Source organism: Microcebus murinus, chromosome 13, assembly GCF_040939455.1.
Source record: "Microcebus murinus isolate Inina chromosome 13, M.murinus_Inina_mat1.0, whole genome shotgun sequence".
Classification (NCBI taxonomy): Eukaryota; Metazoa; Chordata; class Mammalia; order Primates; family Cheirogaleidae; genus Microcebus; species Microcebus murinus.
In genome coordinates this window covers 66284008-66304357 of record NC_134116.1, presented here as the reverse complement: position 1 = coordinate 66304357, position 20350 = coordinate 66284008, and the positions used below count along the sequence as shown (strand labels likewise).

Here is a 20350-nt window from a genome sequence, read left to right as displayed (position 1 = left end):
ACGATGAAGTACTCCAGGGTTGTTTGTTACCAGGGATTGTGCTTGTTCTTTATCTCGGGGGGCTACGGACTGGTCCCAGAGGTACTGGAAGTTCCCCCTTCCTCCAAAGGAAATACCAGCTTTGAATAAACCGTGACACTGTGGCTGGCAAGGTTTAACTCAAGTACTTGATAGCTACACACACACACACACACACACACACACACACACACACAATTCCTACGAGCTTATTCTACACAATTAGAAAAGAAAGACACCAAACCATTTAAACATAATTTATGTACATTTATGGCTTTATACAATTATAGCAAAGATTGTTCTTGTGTCTGTAAGTACATCAGCATCATCAGGCACTTCTCAGAGAGTATCGGGACAGGAACGTGGAATCTGCACTGTTACCGAGCTCGGGTAGTGAAATGTGGGAGGGTGCGACTGTGTCCCGCGGGGCTTCCGTGGCCGTCCCTGGCCGCTGCCAGCTGTGCCCTACACCTCAAGGAGGGGCCAAGTACAATACCAGGCTGTTTCGTTTGTGTAAACCACATCGCATTTTGTACTGAATGATTACTTCCAAACTAAAAAACCTTCTCGTTTAAAATCACTTATAAATTAAAAACTCTTAGGAGCTGGATACAAAACTATTAAGGTGGAGGAGGGGACTATTGGCAGTATGTATATCCAGCAGTTGAACAAGTCCAAATTGTGTCTCTTTGGAGAACTGTTTTTCCATTCTAAGTGTCCTTATCCTCTTCTTGGGATGTTTCACTGATTTACTGCTCACTGGGATACAACACCTGTTCATTAATTTAGACTTTGTCAGTTTGTCAAAGCAGAACTTTCCAAGTAATGCATCTATTACCTAAATATATTCCATACATCTATATTACGGAAACAATACATCTTTATATTTAAAATATCTGAATAGCTCTATAATACAATATGCTTTTAATAACAGTACAAACCAGAAGGAATAAATCAAACAAGGCTGCATAGGTGATATCATTTGCACATTTCACAAAGCAATCATGTACAATAACTTATACACTCATTACTCCAGAAAGTCAGTATTCTTACAGAAAAACAACTACCAGAGGCCAAATAATGTTTGCTTTCCAGACAGACAAGGTGTTTATCTCCGGACTTCAGTGTGCCAGGAGAGCTACCTAGGATTCCTGTTAAGATTTCAAAACCAAGAAAAAAATGGGGAGGTGGGGATATTTACCCAGGTTCAGGAGGAAGAAATATCTTTCTAAACATCACTTTATGAAGTGGGAAGATTTTAACAGTGACTTTAGCAGTAGTTGCCTCTTTAATGAATGAATGAGGGGCTCTGAGGCTCCTGTGTAATGGTGCAGTAACCTTATGGGAGGAAAGTGACAGTCCACAGTAACAGAAGTGAGAACACGAGTACTTTGGCACCAAAAAGTTCAATTCCATACACAGGAGACACTGCTTAGAGGGGCTAAGGTTTTTAAACCCAGCCATATCTTGGAGTGCCCAACAATGAAGACGGTTAGAATGGTAGATGCACAATGAACTTTCAAAAAAATAAAGTTTACAACAGTGCCGGCCTCCTGTAGGAAATCTATCAGGAGCACTTGTGTTCTTGTTAAACGGGTAGGAAAAACCAAGCCAATGGAGATGCAATTAACATACAAGACAAAGGAAGTGTGATTTGGGTTATGTACACAGAAATAAGAGCCTTCTCAAAAAGGCACGAAGAACATTGTTGTGTACCTGTTCCGTTTATTCTAATGACTTTGGGCTTCCACATGGCTTGAAAATACTGATGGACTGAATAGGACACAAAGCCAATTAACTTGGTCTGTCAGTTACAGGTAATTGGAAAGTACTAAAAACATAATGATTAAAATTGTGTTCTGGGTTGCTAAAGGCTGAAGAAATTTTCAAATTCTTAACTTAAGCCAAGGCTTTTAAAATAAATTCAAATGCACAACTTACAGCTGGGTTTGCTGGTTTTCAAATTAATTGCCCCAATTTTTAAACAAGCTTTATTCCATTTGGTAGCCATCTGTACTTAGGAACACAAAGCATTCCACAAATCATTCAAGTCCCAACTGTAAATTCCCTCCTTCATCTCAAACTTCCACAGTGTGCTGAGTAACCCACAGGGCAGAAGGGAGACAGGGCTGAAGAGAGTGCTGACATCATTCCTCAGGGCACAGCTACAAAACCAACCTCCCTCTGGTCCGAAACAAGAGCACATGATTGGGAGGGGAAACCTGTGCTGAAGCTAAATTCAAACAGGTGAGGCTGATGAGAACCCACAGTCTGACAAAGAAACATCGTTTTAGCTGTAGCTCTCCTTTTCTGATCTACAAACATGATGAGGCCTCGCAGGCATCACTGTAACAATGCAACACACAGGCACCTATGAGAAAACCTGACACTGTGTGCTGCGCATAGTTCAATAGAAGCGGATGAAATTTGTTTAAAATACACACATAAAAACATATTAAGTTCTCCTAAATATGAAACGCAAAGTGTCCATAACTATACATCACTTTTCTGCCCAAATAGGGCCCGAAACGTTGAATATGCAAGTACTAATTACAATGATTTAAGATTAGTCAGAAACATCACCAATTAGCATCCCAAAGTGTACAAACCAGTTAAGCACGTATAAAATTAGTACTAATCCAGTTAGAAATACAAAATGAAAATTATGAATGCTGCCCCCAAATACCTGTGATTCCACAAATTTACAAGCGGACTATGTAACAAAGTAGACCCTAGTTTTAAGAAAAAACATTACAGTTCAGTATCTATTCCAAAAATGATCTCAAGTCCCAACAATAACATCAAAAATCATTTATCTGGAAATTAGAACCATTTAAATGTTTGTACAAATTTGCAAATAACAAAATAAACAAACAAAAAAAAATAGAAAAGACCTGTACAAGGCTGGCATTTAATCTCTTTTTTGTTTTTCAAAAGTTTGACAAGTCCATTAATTCAGCAGATTGATAACAGGCGTCTTGGTTCTCATGTGAATTCTGTGGCAACGTGAACAGGTCAAAGCTGTTCGGTGGAGGTGCAGAACCGAGACCCCGGTTCTTTGTGATCCGGCAGTTCAGCAGAACACAGGTAGTACAAACAGAAGTTTAACTTATCAAGACATGAGACCATCACAGTATTACAAAAGGAGTATAAACTTTCCTTGGACCAAATGGATATTTAAAAAAAAAAAAAATAACCAAACACACACACAAATACAATTCTGTATCTACCGCTTATATATACAAAACTTGAAAGCACACCAGGATCTGAAAGTCTTTTCTGCAATTATATGGTGTAGTGAGTTTGGCACTTCATTGTAATGAAATTTCCAATGGCACAGTCCTTATCTACAGTAGCACAAAACCTGCAAACATCGGGCAAACATCCTGTACAGGAAAAATGTCTTCGCTGCCAAGTCTGACAAAAGGAAAAAAAAGGAAGGTTTTTTCTTGCATTTTTTTTTAAATGAAGAAAACTAAAAGGGAGGAGGTGAAGGACATCTTTGGACTGCTTCTCTCAGTTCCTGCTGTCAGACAATCTGAAGTACTTTTTAAGTGTAGCCTAGGGGGAAAAAAGACACACAACACACATACGCAATGAAAATATAGCCAAATTAAAATCAATTCAACTTAACATACTAAAGTGACAAGACATACTTAGGGGCAAAAAGCTAGAGCTTTCTCAAAAAAGCTCTAAAATCATTCAATGGGGAAAAGTTCCACTTTACAAAAAGCCTTTCAGCATTTGATTTGTATCAAATATATTCATTTATTGAAAAGCTACTAAAAAGATGCAGCCATCTAACTGTCAAAAGAAAAGTCTTTAAACCAGTTAGAGGAAGCTTCCTATGTTTAAGCTCAAAAGGAAAATTGAGAAGCTGCAAAAAGGATGGAGAATGAATGATAAAAGATGCCTCTCTGCAGGGGGGCAGTTAGCTGATATCAAAGAAGTCCTAACCATGCAAGATACATGGCAAGTTACTGTGTTCCCCTTTTAAACTCTATTTTTCAAAAGGTCTCTTGATACTGGGGTGAACTTACCTGCTCACTAACGCTTAGCCTGACACCCAGCTGTGTGTCGTCGTCTTGACGCTGTGTGGGAAGCTTTGGTTGGGCAACACATTGTCAAAGTTAAAATCCAATGTATCTCCATCCATGAGGTCATTCCGAATGATGGACTCCATGTCACAGTCCAAGCGCTCAATGAACATGCCGTCCAAGTCACTCGGGAGCTTCTCCTGGTGGAGAAGGCCCATCCTGCCGTAGCCATTGCAGCTGCTCACTGTAGAGTAGCCCCCCAGGGCATTCATCTGCATGGGATGGGGCAGAGGCACTTGTAAAGATGTCTTCAATGGGGTCAGGCGGTTCATGCCCGAGGTGTGAGCCATGGTGTTCACTGCATGGGGCAGGGCGCGCCCGTTAACCGCAGATGATTGCTGAGCATGTCCGGGGTGGGTGTGCGAGCTGGGAGTCATCATTTTGTTATGAGATGCCTGGCTGCCATAGGTTGACATGACAGAATTAGCGCCCATCATCACATTCTGGCCCAGAACCCGGCTGCTGGGCTGGGCTACCCCAGCATCAACTGAAGTCATAATGTCATTATGGGGAGGAGAATCAGAAGTAAGCAACTCCTTCAAGAGTCCTGGTGCACAGTTATACTGATTCATACCTCCGTAACTTGATTTGTTGTCCTGAAGTGTTTGCATAGGCATCTGGGGCATAGGGCTCATGCTGGACTGGCCGTATGTGTATTTTTGGTAGTTTGGGCTGGGCGAATTCAGACTGGTGTTTGGCGGCGCAAACGAGTAGCATGGTGTTTGCTGCATCATGGTGCCGGGTGAAGACTGGGTCGAAACAGTTAATGATGTTGGTGATGAGAGAAGGTTGAGATTATCCAAAAGGTTCTCCATGTTTTCAGGGTTGCTTATCTCAGACAGACTGGGTAGAGTGGAGGCCATCTTTGAGGCAGAGGGTGGGTACACCATCGAATGCACATCCCCGTCTCCAAGATCGTCCTGTTCAGTCATGATAGGTGAAAGTCTCCCGCTAATAGTACTAGCATTTGAGCTAGTTCGAGGACGAAATGTACTCCAGTTATCAAAGTCATCATTGCTGTGAGAGCCAGGGCTCGCAGGCCACTTTGAAAACTGAGACCCAGGGCTGTCCCCAGCACCCTCCTGGCCAGACTGGAGGGATGCTTTTTTCTTGGCAGCCCGGCTCCGGCTCTTGGCAAATTTGCTGTTGTTGTCCATAGATGCAGCTCTTCTCCTGGGGGACTTCCCACTCTTGCCGCCCTCTGGATTGAGCATCCACCAAGAACTTTTTCCAGTTCCTTCATTCTGCACGCGAATGAACTTGCTGTGCAGGGACAGATTATGACGGATCGAATTCTGTAAAGCAAGACATCGTGTTAGAAGTACAATACTTCTCCACTTGGAAAACTTACTATCAACACGTATTACATGAAAGACACATAACATGTTAAGAATTTACAGTACAGATTTCAATCTGAACAGTCATAATGGCTCTGAACCCATTAAAAAAGACCTCAAATGGCACAGAAAAAAATAGCATCTTATCTTAAAGGGCATCTGTATCTTAATTTAATGAAGGAACAAAATTAAATAAGCATTGGTATAAATACTTTTTTGATACAGCTGTAGTATTTTATGGGGGAAATTATAGGAACTGGTTTTAAAACCACTTAGATTTTGCTTAGTTATAATGCTGTGCAGATAACACTCTATATCAAAGTGCTATCAAACCTCTTTCCATTCTACTGCCCATTCTCTTCAGATTGAACATGCCATTTATATAAAGTGAGAAGTTTTATATCACTGGGCCCACGATTATAGAAAAGAAAAAGATGAAGCAGGATATATTCCTAGTCGAGAATTAAAAGCTCTTCAAGCTTAACGCTAAAACTTGAAAAAAAATTTTACATTAAAGCATAAAAATTTTTTCAAAGAATTAAAAGCTCCAAAATGAGTAAGACCTAGATTCATTTACACCTTTAAAGCCCATTAAGCAAATGTAAGTGAATATAAGAATAAAAGAATCACTGGGTTTTTAATATGAGAAAGCTGACCTCCCCACCTCAAAACTCAAATTCAAGTACTGCCTCACTTTCGCCCTGCCCGAGGGCAGGCTCCATGGCATCCCATCAGGGGCACACTCGGTCCAAGACGACTTGGGAGGGGAGGTAATGGTGGAGAATGCAAAGAGCTCCAGAATTCAAGTAAGTACAGCTTCATGACTCATTGTGCCACGTATATATACCTAGGCCAATTAGTAAAGAAAACCAACCCCTGGCCTTTTTATTTTTTTTTGAGCACTTTTTAAGTGGCTCTGCTACCTACCTAAATGGCCTTGGGGAGCTGCTTATCCTGCTATGTTGCCCCTATATCCCTCATCTGTAAAATAGGGATAAATAACCGCACCTTACAGCGTTGTAACATGGATTAAACGAGATACACAAACATGCTCAGCAGAGTCTGGCGTATCATAAGCAGTCACCAGGAAGAAGTTACTGGACCCCAACTTTGGGGACACGGGATGCCATCATTCTAAGTCCTGTGTCCCCACTCAGTGTGACATGAGTAGGCACTCAGAGGTATTCACACACAAATCCACAGCAGTAAATTCAAGGTAAAGGGCCAGAGATGGTAGTACCAATTTAGCACAAACCCCAGAGAGCCAGGATGCAGATGAAACAGCCCCAGTTTGATTCCCCTACTCAACCGGGGGCGAGAGGGCACTCAGGAGAGCCCTCGGGACATGTATGCGTGTGGGGGGGGGAGGGGGGATGGACGGCCTGCAAGCTCCTCAGAAGGAGGGGCCTCGGTGGAGAGCTTGTGTCCCAGCACAGCATGGGGCATGTGGCAACTGCACTCTGCTCATTCAGCAGCCTGTCCTCAGAGGCCTGGTCCCAGGAGTGGACCCCTGGAAGCAGGGCTGGTGCACAGCCCCACCCCCTGCCCCACTTCCTTGGCCTCATCTGCTAACTGGGTGCCAGGCTCAGCTGACCCAGCACCCTGCATCCCTGCGGCCCCTCTCCTCAACCACAAAAAGGCTGTGGCTGGATTTGTGGTCACCCAGAGATGCAGCCACAGTGCCCACATCCTCATGCCAGCGACAGGGGACGCGGAGGCCCGAGTGCCAATCCCTGCGCCAGAGCAGAGTCTCTGCACGGCAGGATGAGGCCTGGCTCTAACAGGAACTACAGCTCAAGTCTCTTCTCACTAAAAGGGGGTGTGGGAGGGGAATCCCACTTTCTAAAAGCTGACAAAAAAGTCAGAGTGAGGCTCAACAGTCAGAGACTTAGAAATCCACATTTCAAATGGCCCTCTGACCCTCTGCACTACATTCCACCCAAGGATTGCAACACAGCAGCTGCGTGACAAGCCATTCTTCCAGTGTACACAGAGAATGTGGGTCAGACATGGCGAACCCCAGCTTCCCAGCAGGTGTGTGAGCTGGTGGCAGTGACCGTCTCCTGGTCCCCAGACTCTCCTTCTCCTCCTCTCTATGATCTATCCCCAAAACTCAAGACATGCTGTGAGGAAGACTCAGGGGCTTGGACTCCATACAAGAATTGCTAGAAGAGGGGACCACGTTTCCCTCTAGCATTTTCATTGCTTACGATTCCAAAAATCCTATGGGAAGGCCCTAAACTACACACACACATGCGCGCACGCCCACAGAGCCACAGCCTCGTCCCCTGTGCCCACACACACCAGCACACCGAGCTCTTGATTCCTCCACAAAAGCAGCAGGCCTGCCCCTGGGGTAGGGCTAGAATGCAGCCCAGCACTCGGACCTGCAACGTTGTCTACATGCTGGAAGTCTGGGCATTTGCACAGTATTCCATCATGACAGTTTTGTTCCCTGAACACAATAGACACACAGATAAGCGCTGACGAAATCTCTGGAGGAGAGGAAGCTTGACTCCTGTCCCTGTCACATTTAGTTAATGATAAAGGGGGAAGAAAGATCTTCCCAGATAGTAGCTTCCTGGCTGTCTGCACTGACTTGGGGAGAGAGGGGTGCAGCTCCACAACATCCATGACAACCCTGTTGGCTCCCTGGCAGGTACAGCTGGGGGACATTCTTAACAAGACTGCAGAAGACGTAAGAATCAAATCTTTAAAAAGCTAAAGCAGCAAGCATTTACTAAGTTGGGTGGGACGTACACTCATTCACTATTTAGACTTGAAAAAAAAAAAAAGCCACAGCAATCCCTTACTTATCAAAACATCATATCGCATATTTTTCTAAGAGGACATTTCAGGTCGCTCTTTGAGTAACAGGGCTGTCTCCTAACTTTGCCAACAATTAAAAAAATTTTTTCCGAACAGGAAAAGGTTTGCTGTGCAGGGCTCGTTACATAAATTCCTGTTTTTCACACAGCCAGCAGGACGTTAAAGATGCTATGATCTCTAAGGGGCAGGATTTGAAGAGGTAAATCTTGTAAAGCATGTGTTGCCGTAAAGATGTTGTGTCTGCACTCCTCTGCTGGACGCCGCTGAGGCTGGGTGGACGAGCAGCTCGCCCGCGCGACTCCGCAGCAGAGCCGCCCACCACCGGGGCTCTGAGACACGACCTTCTTGAACTCTCAGGGCCTGAGGACAGAGGCTCATGCACCAGCACTTGCCCAAATCCTGCGTTTCTGCATGACGCCATTAGAGAAAAAGACAAGTCAGCCAGTCTGGAGCCAATCTCTCCCCTAGCTGTGTTTCTCTGCAGCGCGGGCTCCCTGCTGCGTGGAGCTTCTCTGCAGGCCCACTCAAAAGCCTCTGCACACACCCCCTCTGCCATCTGCACATGCCCGGCCACCCCAAACAGTGCAGCTCGTTCTTCTTGGGGAGCCTGCCCCAGTGAGCTCGGACTGGGAGGGGAGGCAGCCCGACACGGTGTGCTTGCCCGTTCAGCCTGCTCTGCTGGCTGTTCTTGGGCGTTCTAGGTGCTCTATGGACCAGATTATGAGCTCCTTAAAGGGCAAGGGAGCCAAGTTGGTTTTTAATTTCTAATCTCACAGCCACTAAGGGATGCTCTGCACACAAGAAATAGTCAACAAACATTTGTTGACTGACATCCAAAAACGTTACAAGGAAGATGTGAGGCTGTACACACTACACACCTTTTATCCATCCATTCATGTACCAATTCATGCCAACTAACATTTACTGGAGCCTATTTTGTGCGAAGGACCCAAGAAGGAATTAGACACAGAGGCTGCCCTCTGGAAGTCTGTGATATACCTGGGGAAAGAACAGGTCCAGACAGAGAGTCACTCAACAGGACAGAAAATGACCCACACAGGACCATCCAGGAGCATGGACCTTTTCCATCCTAAGGTCACCACCATCCCCAGAGCCTGTTTTGGTGCAACTGTCCACTCCAGAGGCATTTCTTGATAATCCCATCCCACCCTGCAGCTCTAACATGGGACCTTTTCACTCACTACAGTTTATGATTCTGTTGTGTCCGGTCCCTGGGGGCGTGCCAGGCTCCCCACTATACAGCAAGCTGCTCATGTGAGCGCAGGGACTTCGTCTGTCTTCTTGTACGTTTTCCTCACAGCACCAACACCAGGAGGACACAGTTATATGCTGAATGGGGATTAACACTTCCTACACTTACGGAGCTGCTGTGCAGATTAAATGAGATAATACAGGTAAAATGCTCACCTCAATTATTATTAGTTGATGTACTGCTGTCACTACCAGGATAACACATCTATAAAAAACAGCATGCCTGTGTGTTTTACAGACTTCTCTATATCGTAAACATTAATCTCATTTCTTTATAATCACATCTGGTGGTGTTTCCACTAACATGAAGCTTTACATGTTAGTTACTGGGAAAACTGGTTTGGGGGAAAGAGTTACGGCATTTTCTCTACACACTAGATCTGGCCTCAGAACTAGACTCAATACTAAGGCCAGTCTGTCCATGCACTTGCCAGCCAATGTCACTAGAATCCTCAAGTCTTTCCAAGGCATTGCTGCTGAGCTGCGTGTGAGCACCACACATGTGCGGTGAGGGGTCTCAGGGCTCTTGGCACGGACATTGTAGAGAACCAGTGGTGCTTGCTTCTACTATATAGGTGTCTGGGGAAAGGGGAAAACAAAAGCAGTGGCAGGGTCAGAGCATGGCTACCTCAATGGGTCATGGTCTGGAGTCTCCCTGCAAGTCTCCCTTTCGAGCACCCCTGTTCTGCCACCTTCCCTGTTCCACTCTGTGGCTGGAAGAAGTCAGGCACTAAGGCTGGCCCTGAGAGACCCCTAAGGCAAGGGACAGGGTCATTTGATATGTCCCCCCCTCCCTTGGATGCACCTAGTTCCACTGTCTAAAGCCATCATCAGCCATTAAAGTGCAGGAGGAAATCTTTACAACTTTCATTTAAATTTTTTATCTTATTATTTGAAAATTCGTATTTGTGAATGTGTACACAATAAATTTGAATTGAATCAACAATATATGCTATATCAAAAAGGCTATGTGACTTTTAAAAAATACCCATTTAGAGACTACTAATCTATTGCAGTAGACTTCCGAGAGCCCGGAGGCCCCAACAAAGATGATCGAGGGAACAGGAACTAGCCCTGAGTCGAGTCTAGAAAACTCTTTGCGCCTGGGTCCTGGCCTCTGCCTGCAGCTCCCTGCCTCGCAGGAGCAGAACCTCACCTCGTTCCTGGGCACTTCTCCTCGCCCTGGGCTTCTCTGGACACTCCTTCCTGAATCCTGCCTTCTGACGTGGGCTGCCGGTTCGGATGCATCCAGCCCTCAGCCTGCATGGTGACCACCGCCTGTCTGCGGGTCATCCCATCACTGCTGCATCCCACCTTCCTTCTGCCTGCCACTTCCAAGATTACCTGGCTCTGTGTTTAACCAGCAACTTAAGCGGAATACATGCTGCTCGTGAAACCCTGGCCTTGGTACATTCTATGTGTTTTGTTTTATAGTTTACAGCTGTCAGTACATCTCATTCCAGCCTATAAAATAAATATTATTGGCATCATTTTAGAAATGGGGAAACATGAGACTAAGAAAATGACGTGCCTAGTTAGAGCTCAAAGCAAAGCTTTGTGACTCTAGCTGGAATATCACTGGCTGGCTGGAAAACCACCTTTGTGGCCTGTCCACTGCTGAGAAGAATCGGAGGAAGACACCGAAGACTGATGTACACATCACATATGTATACCTTGAAGGAGCAGAGACAATTCTGTTTACTAGTTTACAAGACTCATTTTCGGATAAATTTACACACTATGATTTGCTTTTATTCCAGTGGGTTCCTCTTGTGGCAGGAAACCCTAGCAGCTGAGGTGCGAACTTCAGGTGTGAGCATCGTCTGGGGAAAGCCTGTGGAAGAGGCTGTGGGGACTCACAGGGGAAATGGACAGGTCCCCAGAGGCCCCCCAACCCCCAGCTGCCTAGAACAGTCCCCTGCCTTGTGTGCGGGTGTGAGCAAAAGCCACCAAATCCAACAAAAGGAGCTTCACACTAAGAAACTGGAACACATGACAAAATGAACTCGTTCCAGAAATTCTAGAAATTCTTTCAAAATGCTAGACAAACTAGATTTTTCCAAAGCACTGTATCTAATTTCTGTGAACTTTCTCAAGGCGTGTGACGGTCGTACAGACTCCCAGCGTGGCCTTTGTTCCCTCCTCCTCCCTCCCTCCCTTTCACACCATCTCTTCCTGCACGTCCACAAGTGAAAACAAACTCAATAGAAAATAGGAAAATCTCTATTCAACACAGAGTTCCCAGTAGAGTTGCTAATAAAACAACAACTTTTAAAAATAATCCATTTTGCTAGCAAACACAAGCAAAACATGTGACCTTTTGCCAGTCGTTCTTTTCACAAGAGATGTCAATATACACACGTTATCAAGAGACAGCACGTAAACCAACTTGAAAAGGTGTTGTAACACAGGGTCTGCTAAGAATAGCTCAGCTATGTACCTCAGGCCCTCCCATAAGGCTAATTCCACTTCCTAGAACTGGCAGAACTGTTTCTTTCTCGCCTGAACATCCCAAAGAACACTCCACACACCCCTGCCCCAGCCCTCAGTGTGCACTGAGGTCTCACCGCTTCTCCTCGATCCCAGGACTGTGGACAGGGACTTGCTGCCTCCCCAAATTGGATAGTACTGCAAGGGTTGCCTGGCCTAAAACCCCTGCTTTATGTTAGGGAAAACAGAGTTCAGAGAGCTTAAAATGCAGAGCTAAAGTTTATGGTGCTCACTTATAGAAAGGAGAACCACAGAGGGCTTTAGTCCTAGAGTACCAAGGACATGCAATGTTCTCCCCTCCCCCCACCCACCCTGGCTGATCCTTTGCTATGGAGTCTCAAACCACTACACTACACACATTTAGCTCTACACAACTTCATCTCTGAGGCGAACCATTCCAAAGTTAGGAAAATACGACTACATTAAAGCAGCCTCCACTTAGAAAAGAACATGGGAGATAATGCTCTCATGCAAAACTATACCCAAAAAGACAAATGTAAGAACTCAAAGGTGTCCTGAGACGCTTCGTGGACTGGGGAGGTGGGTAGTGAGGCAGAACCCAAGGTGCCGGCTCCAGAGGCAGAGGTACTGCTGGGCCGGTCTGAGTAAGTCCCTCTCACAAAGCCTCAGCTTTTTCTTCTGCAAACCAGGCGTGAGCATCGCCGAGGACTGAGAGAGACGGGGTTGTGTAAGATGCAGGCAAGGCGCTTAACGCATCCCTGACACAAAGTTAAAGCAATGAACGCTGGCCATTTTGTTTCAAGAAGTAAAAGAAAATATAAACAGGAGTGTTGAAGCCATCATGAATGGCTACAGCTTGGGTAAAGGTCATTCATCATAACGCCCCTGTTTAACAGGCAGCTAAGCCTTCCTCAGGCTTGTTTCCCTGTCCTCACGACTGAGCTGCAAGCCTCCATTTACAGAAAAACTGCATTTTACACCCCATAAGATTTTTTTAAATTAAAAATTTTGAGCTTTTAACTAGCGTATTCTGTCGGCTTTTTTGGTGACCTGTGTCAGAGCACGTGTGGGTCCACAAGGTTGCTGAAGCTGGGGGACGCAGCAGTGACTGAGGGCGGATTATATTGAGGATGGCAATTATCTGAATGATGCTCTCTCCTCTTCTCAAACACCAGGCACCCACAAGCATTGACTTTGCAGAGAGCAAACACTGGAAGAGCCCCCAGGAGACGACGAGTTCAAGAAGACATTACAGACCAATGTTTGGTGAAGAAGAGAGGTGCAGGTACATGGGACCCTGGTCCTGAGCAACAAAGAAGGCAGACAGAGGCACCAAGAGCCTGCAAGACCAGGGAGCAGGAAGGTCTGCAACGGAGAAACGGAGGACACTTGTTTGCCTGCTTTTTATGAGCCAAAAGACTAAATATTTCAGAGTAACTTTTCAGTCAATAACCCCATAATGTGAGGATTTAAGAAAAAAATCTTCAGGGACAGAACAGAAAATGTACTTAAAGTATACCAAGCCTACTGCTTCTCAGAAGGTAGTCATTAAAAAGAAGCACAGCGCTTCCCCACTTTGCCATAAAATTTAACTGTGTCTTACCAGAAAACCCTGTTTCAAAGGAAGCTACAGCTTTGTGAAAGGAAGGGCAAAGCCCTTAATTTTCAGAAAATGAAAATGGAAGTCTTCTATACCGCTCAATGCCCTATGTTCCATGCACTATCACAAACGAAGTATCCTGAAAGACAAAGTAATAAACAACGCAGGTGAGGCTGAAACAACCCATCTCCTTAGATGCGAGCATCTTCCTTCTGCTCCGTATCATGAGGCATGTATCTTAATCGCTTTCCTTCTATATAGCCTCCGTGTAAGGTGCTAATGTGGACTCATTTAAGCAAAGCCTGGAAAATAGAAACTACCTCCCCCTGTCATACACTTGGGCCTAACAACACTGCCACACAAGCGACAGGCCAACTCTCCACTGAGTGTCATCAACCCTGGCTAATAAGGTCCCCATGGTAGATATTCAGAGACTAAATTTCATTTAGCTAAAATTCTTTTAAATGCCCTTTTTAAAGAGATCTGTAGGCTACCAAGTATTTCAAAGTGGAGCTTGCTTCCCCCGGGATTAATTATTTCCAGCGCAGCGTGCAGGCATCCCCGGTGACCCTTTAACCCACTCACCGCCTCCTCCCCAGTGAGGCACAGAGACCAGGCACGGCCAAGTCCACGAGGGATGTGTCGCCACAACTCCTCTACCCTGCCTGCTCATGGCCTAAAGGAACCTTTCTGAAACTTCGATTTAATTAACTTCCCAGAATACGAACTCTTTTTGCTGTTCTTGCCTGATGGGCTGCCTCAGACACACAGGGCCCCGCCATGGGAGAATATTAAGAGGAAACTCATTTGTTGCTAAAGTGATTCTGTTTCCTAATGAAAATCTGGGTCTATTTTATAGGCCATACAATTTTTCTAACCTGCAAAAGTTCTACAAACACACAGCATTACAATGCAATTAACTTACCTTATCTATTTGGCTACCAGAAGAATTAGGCAAAACAAAATAAAAACCAAAAACAAGGAACACATTAGGATCTATTCTCCTCTGATGAAGAAATTAAATTAGCCACAAAATGAAACATAACCATATCAATACTTGGATCAATTTTAAAGTTTTCTAAAATGTTAAAGGACTAATGTGAATTTTAGAGTATTTTGTCAGTTACGACAATGATCCCATTCATCCTATTTGTGTTAGGTAAACGTATATGCAAGGTGTATGCACAAATTGTTTACAAAACTCAATGAAAAGCTTTATGAATATAAATTCAGGGGCAAAAATGCTGAAACTCTGACAAATTAAAATCTCTAGAACAATATTCTACTCATACCATGTACTGTCTAGAATTGCTTTTATCCTAAATGTTTATTATAAGGAAAAACTAGAGAAGAATTAATCCACTAGATGTCTACTAAGAACTGCTAACTCTTGGTAAACAGAATTAAAGTATTAATACAAAGTCTAGGTTTATGTGGGGTTTCCCCCTCCCTATTTTGAGACCCAGATATGATAACCTTGACTATAAAAAGAGCAGCAAATTGCAATAAAGTATTTCAACTCTGAATTACACATGACTTGCAGCATAGGGTTTTCCTGTATGGTTTCTATAGAATCTTGAAGCTAACTTGCTCATTATTCTGGCCAGGAAGCCTAATGCCAACAATGACCAGCGACTGCTGAGTATATATACTGTTTGGGGGCCACATCCCCAAACTTCTCAAGAACTTGTCCCAAATCAAATAGCTATCAAGCGACTGGCTGACCCAATACGAGCAAAACTATCTTGGCCCAGAATTATCTCCCCCAAAGTAAAATTTCCCCTACCATGGGAGACTGAGCCCAAGTCAGGGCTGTTCCTAAGCTTCCCACAGATATCAGGAACCACTTCACTAAAAAAGACCACAATTCTACTCAGACACAGCAGGTGCGCTGTTAGTAGCCCTGCTCTCCACGCCTTCCTTCAGAACACTCAACAAAGATGCATGGACACCCTCACGAATTGCTGCTCCCTCTGCAACACCAGAAGCCCAAGTGTGTTCGGGTACGCCAAAATAACTCCAAATAAATGTCTCAGTAATGCCACTTTCGTCACATTACTTGAAAGCCCAGATTCCAGGGCCCCTCAAGGCCCTTCCACAATTTGTCCATCCTAAAGCCACACTTCCCCATCAGCACAAACCTAACCGCGAGCGACACTGCTCATTTGTAAGACCAAGGGAAGCACGCATGCCGTAAGCAGCATTTTCACCTCCTTTGAAAACCTGGCATCCACCAAACAGAAAAGCAGCCAGAGAAGCAGCCTCCCTCCCCCATGTAGTAGTCACTGGCACTCTGCCAGAAGGAAGCACATCTGTGTCACTGATCCCACAGGACTTGCAGCTGAAATCTGGTCTCAGGTCTAGGCAGGCCAGCCCGGGAAGAAATGCTTTCCCAAAATCATTCCAGGCTAAAGGGATTCTATAAGTCTCCAAAGTGAGTCTGTCCTGTAACCACAATTAGAAGACCTGGGGACAACCCACTATGAATTCTTTGGGCTCCAGAGAGAAGAGAGAATGTCAGGTAGGACAAAAAGGAACTCTGAACCACCACCTGGAGGTCCCTACTTGAATGACTAACCAAACCTTACCATCTGGAGAGTTTTTCCTTATATTAAACTTTCCTTTGTACTGTAATGTTGTAGTTTGAACCCATGTCTTTTTTGGAAACATGGACAATATGATAGTCACAAATTAAGAGTACACAAGACTATCTTTATAAACCTCCAAAATCTCACAGGGCCAAGTTACAAATATCATTTCGAGGGAGGTGTTGATAGTTTGAAATGCACTGGCTCTACACAATACATATTTGTTGTTTGGGGTTGAAAAACAGAGAGAATTCTGTTTGCTCTATCTTTAATACTTAGGAGGGAAACTAGCAAAGGAAAAAATGACTGAATGATCAAACGAACCATTTCTTAGGATAATTCAAACCAATGATAAATTAGAACTTCTCTCATGAGCCAATAATTAGGGATGGTACACCTTATACTCCTCTTTGGAATTTTAGTCCCCATTGTTTTCAGTGTTAATTACTTTGAATTTCCTCCAAAAGGGAACTGAATAGCAATTATTGTGTCTGGAATCTTGCACACAAGTACAAATGCTTTTTATCTCTTCCAAGCTTCTATACCCAAGGATGCTCTGAACTGTGGGGCTATAGTTTTCCATTGCAGCGTACATATTAGTGCACTCAGGGGTGCCTTTTCTCCACGTTTCTTAAATTTATATATTTGCCAACATGGTCAGTAGAAAGAATACCAGAATGCAGGTGTGTATGTCTGTGTCCAACTTAGGCTATGAACTCCACATGTGGATCTGAGTTGCATGACGCCCTGGTGCCTCGCGAGGAACCACATAACTCAAAGGTGTGCTGTGAAGATGAGGTAGGAACATGTTTGGAAAACACAGACATTTTATAAATGCAAAGAATGCTGATTATTTCAAGCATACTATAAAATTCTTCCAGAAATCCATGATATTCTAGAACAAAACGCAAAGTCTTCCTTAAGAAATTGTCAGCTATTATGAGATGAGCAGTAAGATCAGTCTAGCAGATCACTTCTGTTCCTCTCAAAGGTCATTTGTGCCTGAACCAACTAATGTAGTCTTTTCAGTATTTCATTTTATGTTTATTACTGAGAAAAGTAATTTAGTCAAATTCTGACAACCCAATCAAGATTCTAATGAATGATTTAGAACTGTCAGTGACTGAACAAAGTTTAAAGCCATCATTCTTGAGTGAGACCAACCACACCCAAAAGAAGTTTTACATTTTAATTATTTTTAAAGTCTATCATACATTTCTATAAGATATAATAATTTATGAAGACAGACACCAATATATTGGATAACCATTTTAGTCTTCCAAGTAACTATAAATTAACCTAGTGAGTAGCAAGCCAATTTTAGAACAAAATGTATTTTCCCTAAGAGAGTTTCTAGGTTGTGTTATTTAGTTGTTTAATTATACATACACCTGACTATTCCAAAAGGACCATTCAGAGAATCGGGAACAGAATAGAACGTGTCTCATTCTGCCCACGCCAGAACGCTGCTTTTGCAGTGAGGGACAACAACGAGAAGGATCTCAACGGACTCTCAGTCAGATGTTTGTACTGGGAATACAAACCAAAGATAAACTTTTACCTTCATTTTTATCACAAAAAATCCATCCAAAACTAATCAAGAAACTGAGCAAAGCCTCACTGAATTGAGTCTAACGTAAACTATTTCAAGCCACTGACAGTTTCAGACATTATTTCCATTCACATTTCAATAATATAAATTAGGACCTTTTAATTCAGCCAAATCCATACCGATCAATGTAATTTTCATTCAACAAGTATTTACGGAGCCCCTACTGTATACCAGGTACTCTGGGAACAAAGCAGCATAAGGTTCTTCCTGCCCCTGCATTCCTGTGCCTGCAACGCGCGTGTGGAAGGCAGAGAGACGAAACCGTAAGGGCTGCACGCTCAGAGTAAGACAGACCTGACCCGGAATGGGGGTGCAGAAGAAAGGCAGGAGTTGCTTTGCTGGATAAAAAGGGAAGCAAGTTTCTGATGTAAGGGCAGAACATGAATCAGACACGATGGGCGTGCTGTGGTGAAGAACGTGTCGCAGAACCAGACAGTCCTGGATTCAAACCCAGTTACCACCTGAGTGGTCTTGGGCAAGTGATTCACAATCTTCGGGCCTTGGTTCCCTTGTTTGTAAGAAAGAAATACTAACTACTAATGCTTACTGAATTGTACTAAATGCTGAGTACTAAATGTTCCATCTATATTGTAACCAAGAAATGTCAGCTATCAGTGTTGGTGAGGAAAATTAAAAACAAAACAAACACTAGGCAAGGAATGTCTAAGGAAGGGAGAAGAGGTCAGGATGTCTGTATCAGTATGTCTGTATTTGAGTTTAGACACAGATACAGGGAGATAGAGAGAGATGAGGAACCTTGAATCAGACACTAGGATCATGTATTTTATCCTGCATGCAACACACAGGAGAGCAAGCGCAAGATCAGAAGACAATAGAATAAAGTTGCAACATGGAACCCAGAGGAAAGCAACAAACCAATCTTCCCACCCAGATGGTAGGAGAAAAGGAGAGTTAGGACCCTGCTTGGAGAGCAGAAAACTATTTCTGAATATTCAAAAATTTAAATATGTGTGGGTGTCTGTATTTTTATGTGCATATAAATTTCTCTTGATGAGTAAAAGCATCTCAGGGAGCTGCTGTCTTTGGGCATGGTTCTTCCCCAGCCTGAAAGGCATCGGAGCTTTCTTTCCCACCTAACAGGATGCTGCTGCAGCTTGTGCGGAGAGGGGGGACTCTAGAAACCAGTGTCACCTTCAGTGTCACCTCTCCCCCTCTCTGAAAGTAGTGGGTTTTATATTCAAGCAGCTGTTTGGCTTTTGTCTCAGGACTTGAAGGATACTTGGTTGTTTTGAAACTCATGGTATAATCTCTGACTTTTTAACAGCCAGAGGAGGGCAGGATGCTGGGGCAGGGGCCATTTGTTTTCAAAACAAGTTTTAAAGTCACCCCCCCTTCGTGAAATCAACTGTGTTTTGATATATTATATCCTTCGTTCACAGCATTTGGCATACAGATTCAGCTCCTACACTTGGAAGGCTTATTTTTGTTTCTTGAGGTCACTGTCTAGGCTCGGACCACAACATCTTTCAGGTTGTTTTGAACAGCTCAAAGAAAATTAAAGGAAATAATGCCCTACAATGTAACCATGGATTATTCAACATAAACATGAATAAAGCTACAACAAATTACTCACGAGTTAGTCAGCACCCTAGTGGGTACCTAAGAGATCCAGGGCCAAGACCTTGCTGGATCGAAGGGGTGTGAGGATAAACTCAGATGGCACCTGCCTCTACCATCATTAATCCTCCCCCACCTGCCATCATTGTGGAAGGCACCAAACGCCCCTGCTCTCCCAAGCACACACTAGAAAGCAAGAGATCCAAATCCTTGTTAATTTTTAAAGGGTTGATGACCACTCCCCCATCAGAAGTAGGTTATAAAAGCATGATTATGACGTAAACCTTATCCTCTGCAGATCCTGTCCCATTCTTCTTCCACCAGCCAGATGTCCTGGCCTCTAACTGGTTCCCTTCCTGTTGCAAAGCAAGTTGGTGCCATGCAACTTACAACTGTGTCTAAAAGTCACAAAGTTACTAGCAAACAAACATCAGCATGTAGTGCAAATATTTTGAATATTTTGTTGAAGGAAGGTCAGAGTCTAATACTATGTCCAATCGCTTTATGGAAGACAGCTAAGGGATATTTGCTTAGAGAGACGCCACACCTCGGGTTGTTAACTGTTCCCATCTACTTCACAGCACTCTTTTCAGCCATTCCTCCCACCTGGATCATTTTATTCTCCCTACCAAACCAAACAAGCAAACTAACCACCTCCATTAATTCAGAGTTTCTATCTTCTGGATTTTAAAATACCGTAAGTGAACTTTGATCGACGCTCAATGCCTGGAACAAAACAGAACGAAGAAAAAGATGCAGAGTGATATCCATGATCAGTTCTAAGACGTTGGACTTGTTAATGCAAAATAATCTATCATTGCTACCTGGTTGGCACAAACTTGCCTCAAAATAAAAGTGTTTTTCAAGAAGTTCTACTTCTACTAAAAGGAAGCAGCAGAGCTGATTAAGGTGATGGGTGCAGAATCTGCCCTGGCACCTTTACCACCATCCCCTCCTCCCATCAACTG

At 43.9% G+C, this 20350-nt stretch overlaps 1 protein-coding gene across 1 annotated transcript in view; it reads right to left on the bottom strand.

Moving 5' to 3' along the window:
* Nucleotides 1-261: 261 nt before the first annotated feature.
* The window catches only part of FOXO1 (forkhead box O1), a 100415-nt gene continuing 80326 nt past the window's right edge, over nucleotides 262-20350 (bottom strand). The window contains exons 2-3 of the mRNA XM_012758548.2: nucleotides 4059-5410; nucleotides 262-3579 (exon numbers count right to left, since the gene is read on the bottom strand). Of these exons, the coding sequence (XP_012614002.2) occupies nucleotides 4073-5410 (1338 nt within the window). The 3' untranslated portion in view covers nucleotides 262-3579; nucleotides 4059-4072. The remainder of the gene's footprint in view (nucleotides 3580-4058; nucleotides 5411-20350) is intronic.